Consider the following 4020-nt stretch of genomic DNA (forward strand, 5'->3'; position numbering starts at 1 on the left):
ACCGGAAATCGACACAGCAAGATTGGCTCATTAATGGTGTCTGTCATCAGTCTCTCAGGAGCTTCGGGGATATCCTGAGGTGAAATGAGACTTCATTACCATTTACAACTCAAATGCAACAGGACAGTAACTCTTCCATCCCCATCAGCACAGCAGAGACTATGCACCCACCCATCACCCATACTCCCACGGAGAAGGAACCACTTCATTCCAAGGGAAGCCTAGTAGATACCTCACACACAGCTATGAAATGAACTGCTCTCTCAAGCACTGCTCTGCTGAACGAATGAAAACCCCCAAATCCCAGACATGGTCACTTTTCCTCCAGACTGTGCTGTTACTTTTCCAGCGGCCAGTCTGATCTCGCTCTGAATGTAAAGTAGCGTGTTTCGTCACATAAGGAATAAAGTCACCGGCGAATGCTTCAGAACAGCATCGATCCACTGAGGGGCTATTATTATTAGCACTAACTCTTTTCTGGTATCATGAATCAGTTAAGCTTTAATGGTACTAAGACACAGTCATGAGACAAATAACCACCGCCAAATTTATACGTGAACCACACCGAAATGTTATTAGACTTGAATCAGGTTAATCTCAAAACACCCTTCAGTGAAACCACATGCAAATTCAAGTTAAAAATGAAAGCTCTTGGTCCAGGAACTCTAAGAGAAGCTGACAAGACTCATTGACGTGTTGAGTCTAAGAAGTGAAACCTCAGATGAATGGTCCCTGGAGCCCTAAGCCCTCAGAAGCGTAGAGGGCATGGGGAGATGACAGTTCGAGGGTTCTGGTCTCTTAGCGGTTTCCTGCATGACGTTCTCTACAAACCGCCAAAGGAGAAGACCTTCAGAAGTCTGAAGACCACTGCTCAGTACCAGTCCTGGACGCAAGCGTATGGGATGCCATGGGTGTGGACAGAGGGCACGCTGACTTGCGATCTGCATTGAAGACTTCCTGTACAATGAATTCTACTAAGGATCCAGCTCCTTTCTTCCTCACAACCCTGTCTGGAGATGCCACCTCCAAGGCAGAGAGAAGGGAGCAGAAGCAGGGGTCACCGGCCACCCGCGGCATAGCTGGTAAGAACCGAGAGGGTATCTAAGCTCACTGAGCCTCTAACTGCAGAGCCTGTGCTCTCCCCACTTAATCCTACGACTTGGCTAAGGAGTTTCCAGGACAAAATTCTGCTGTTATACATCATGAAACTGTATGAGTAATACACATCGGACAAAACAAACGTACACAAACACCAACAGTGTGCACGCAATGTCAAAGTCCACAACCTTCTCCAGCAGCCCTGCCAGCCTGGAGGATTAGAGACAGATCTGTTCAGTCCACGCCGCAGATCAGTGATGGAAGGAAGAACACGACACTGGATGGGACCGGAAGGAATGCTAGAGCATCTGCTAATGTTTACAGAATGCTGCAGTGAAGGCACCTTCAGTTCCTGTTACCCGTATTCACTCACTGAACTCTCAGAGAACCCTGAAGAGTAGGTTCTGTTATCACCACTAGTTTGAGGACTAGCAGAAGCTTCCTGCATAACTAATTAATCAGAAACAGAAATCCACCTAAAGAACCCTGGTGGTGTAGCAGATTAAGCAGTGGGCTGCTAACCAGAAGATTGGTGGTTCAAACCCACCAGACACTCCACGAGAAAGATGTGGCAGTCTGCTCCCACGAAGACTGTCACTGTTGTTAAGTTCCATCAAGTCGGTTCCAACTTAAAGCAACCCTGTGTAGGGTTTCCAAGGAGCAGCTGGTGAGCCTGAACTGCTGACCTTGAGGTTCAAAGCGACTTTGCAGTCCAGCGGATTAACCCAGAGCCACACCAAGATTAAGATTACAGCCTAGAAATCCCTATGGGGCAGTTTTACCCTATCAAATAGGGTCACTGCGAGTTGGAATCGACTTGTCAGCACATAACAACAACAATCCACTTAAACACAATGCCAACTTTGAAACAGTAACTAGAAAGAAATACATACGTCTCCGAATTCATAGAAAGTCCCATCTTCTTTCTTTATATCGTGTTCTTTTAACCACACAATGGCATCTGAATAGTTCATCCGTTTAAAAGGCCGCTTGGGGGGCTTGAAGTTCTTTAGTTGAAAGGAAAAAGAGAGAATATAAAAAGAAACCATGAACACTGAAGTTTCTAGTTTTGAAAAACAGTTTACAATTATGAAATATTGTCTGACTGGTCCCAAACAAAACAGGCATTCCAAAAAATGGAAAACAACATGAGGCTCCTTTTCTAGAAATAAAAATATCATGAAATTACTAGTATCAAGGATTTATTTTAAAAATCTTAAGTCACTTCCCAGAGATGGAGGCAGAGTTGTTGACATGGAGAGACGGGGCAGCTGAAGATTCTAGACTCATGGAGGGAGAGGGGCTGTGTGCTGGTGGCTGGGGAGCAGGGTGTGCCCTTTGGCTGTCTGAATGATTGCATATTCCTGAGTGTTTGGGTGCACATCCCCCAAAAAAAACACCACCAGAGGGAATAGAACCAATACTGTTGAATGGTTGAATGATGACGCATGCAGGGGACTGTAATCACTGCAATGAAATGATGTTCCCATATAAACTATCAGTCAATTCACAATAAAAACTTTAAAAAAAATTCTTAATAACTTGCCCACCACCTACCGGATTCAGTTCATACACTATGCTGGCTGCAGGGGATTTCAAGACTCTGTCCACCACGTCACAAACCAAGTCCTCCAATCGGTTCAGGAGCTCCTCAAAGGTCAGGAAAGGACACTCGGCTTCAACATGGGTGTACCTGAGAACAAGATACTACTCAGAGTGCTTCTTCCAAGCAGAGATTTCAACACATTGTCCTGAGAACTACCAACTCCCAACACTCTCCCCCCGCCCCCGACCCTTGACTAGTGACTTCCTGTTTATTCTGTAACACATAAAGGATTAAGGCATCCTGGAAGAGCAGACCTCAGCTATGGTCCAAGGTGCAACTTCTAAATAGATGCTGCCATTAGTTTATTCAATCGCCCTTCACATACCAGAATTCTTATTTGTTTTCACATGGGCATCATTTACCTCTATAGAGTTCCCTTCTATAAAGACATTTTCTTTAATAAAAGAGTGAGAATCCCATACTCTGCCAGATGCCTTCGTGTCCGGGACTGCTCAGCCCTGTACGACTGTGCCAGGCAAAACACGTCCCCGAGCGCAGGGAGGCAGGTCTCCAGGTACAACTGCGAGGACTGAGTCAGGAACGCCTCTTCCCCGAAATAGTCCAGCTTGAAGAGCGTGGCACCTCCTTCTACCTGCGTTTGCACTAATGTTGGAGGGGTAACCTGTTCCAAATGGAAAGAGGTGTCAATATATGCTTATTGTTTTAAAAGAGCAGAAAGATATCATGTGCACAGATCAATCAATGGCAACAAATTATATGTTCAACTGTAAAAACATGAATTGGCAAATGGTATATGATAGAATATCTCATCCACGTGCATAATAAAATGGCTGCTTGCCAGGCTTTCGCTCTCCCTCCTGGAAGGAACCTCTCTTCCAACCTATGGAACTTCCTCTCTCCCTACCAGCATGTCATCTCTAGTCAACCTATCACTGACCTCCACTAATCTCAACCCCGCCCTCCTCTTTGACCAGTATAAAAATCCTTCCCTGGGCAATACACGCTCTCTCTCTCTTTCCTCCTGACCCCCAATAAAGCCTTACATGTGGGTGTATGTGTTCCAGCGCATTCCATCTCACATTTATGGTGCTGAAATCCAGGAGGGACTTTGTCAGGACCCGCGACTTTCCCAGCTCTCTGGTTGATCTGCTTCCTGGCTGTCCCTCCTGAACCTGCTGACCAAACATCCACCCAAGGGCCCTCATCTATTTCCGTTGCTGACTTTTACAACCACACACTGGTCAACAATCTCAGGGTGAGTGTTTGGGCAAGCCTCTCTCTCTCAGGTCCTCTGCGCTGTCAAGTCTAAGGCCTAACATTAGGCCAGACGGACTCTTCTCGGCCTGTGGCCCAGG

At 46.1% G+C, this 4020-nt stretch overlaps 1 protein-coding gene across 1 annotated transcript in view; it reads right to left on the minus strand.

The window, feature by feature from the left end:
* LOC102827966 (asparagine--tRNA ligase, cytoplasmic-like) overlaps window positions 1-4020 on the minus strand; it is a 30414-nt gene that overhangs the window by 9042 nt on the left and 17352 nt on the right. The window contains exons 10-13 of the mRNA XM_006837570.1: window positions 3127-3326; window positions 2656-2791; window positions 1992-2105; window positions 3-74 (exon numbers count right to left, since the gene is read on the minus strand). Of these exons, the coding sequence (XP_006837633.1) occupies window positions 3-74; window positions 1992-2105; window positions 2656-2791; window positions 3127-3326 (522 nt within the window). The remainder of the gene's footprint in view (window positions 1-2; window positions 75-1991; window positions 2106-2655; window positions 2792-3126; window positions 3327-4020) is intronic.

This window comes from Chrysochloris asiatica, unplaced genomic scaffold (genome assembly GCF_000296735.1).
Source record: "Chrysochloris asiatica unplaced genomic scaffold, ChrAsi1.0 scaffold00021, whole genome shotgun sequence".
Taxonomy (NCBI): Eukaryota; Metazoa; Chordata; class Mammalia; order Afrosoricida; family Chrysochloridae; genus Chrysochloris; species Chrysochloris asiatica.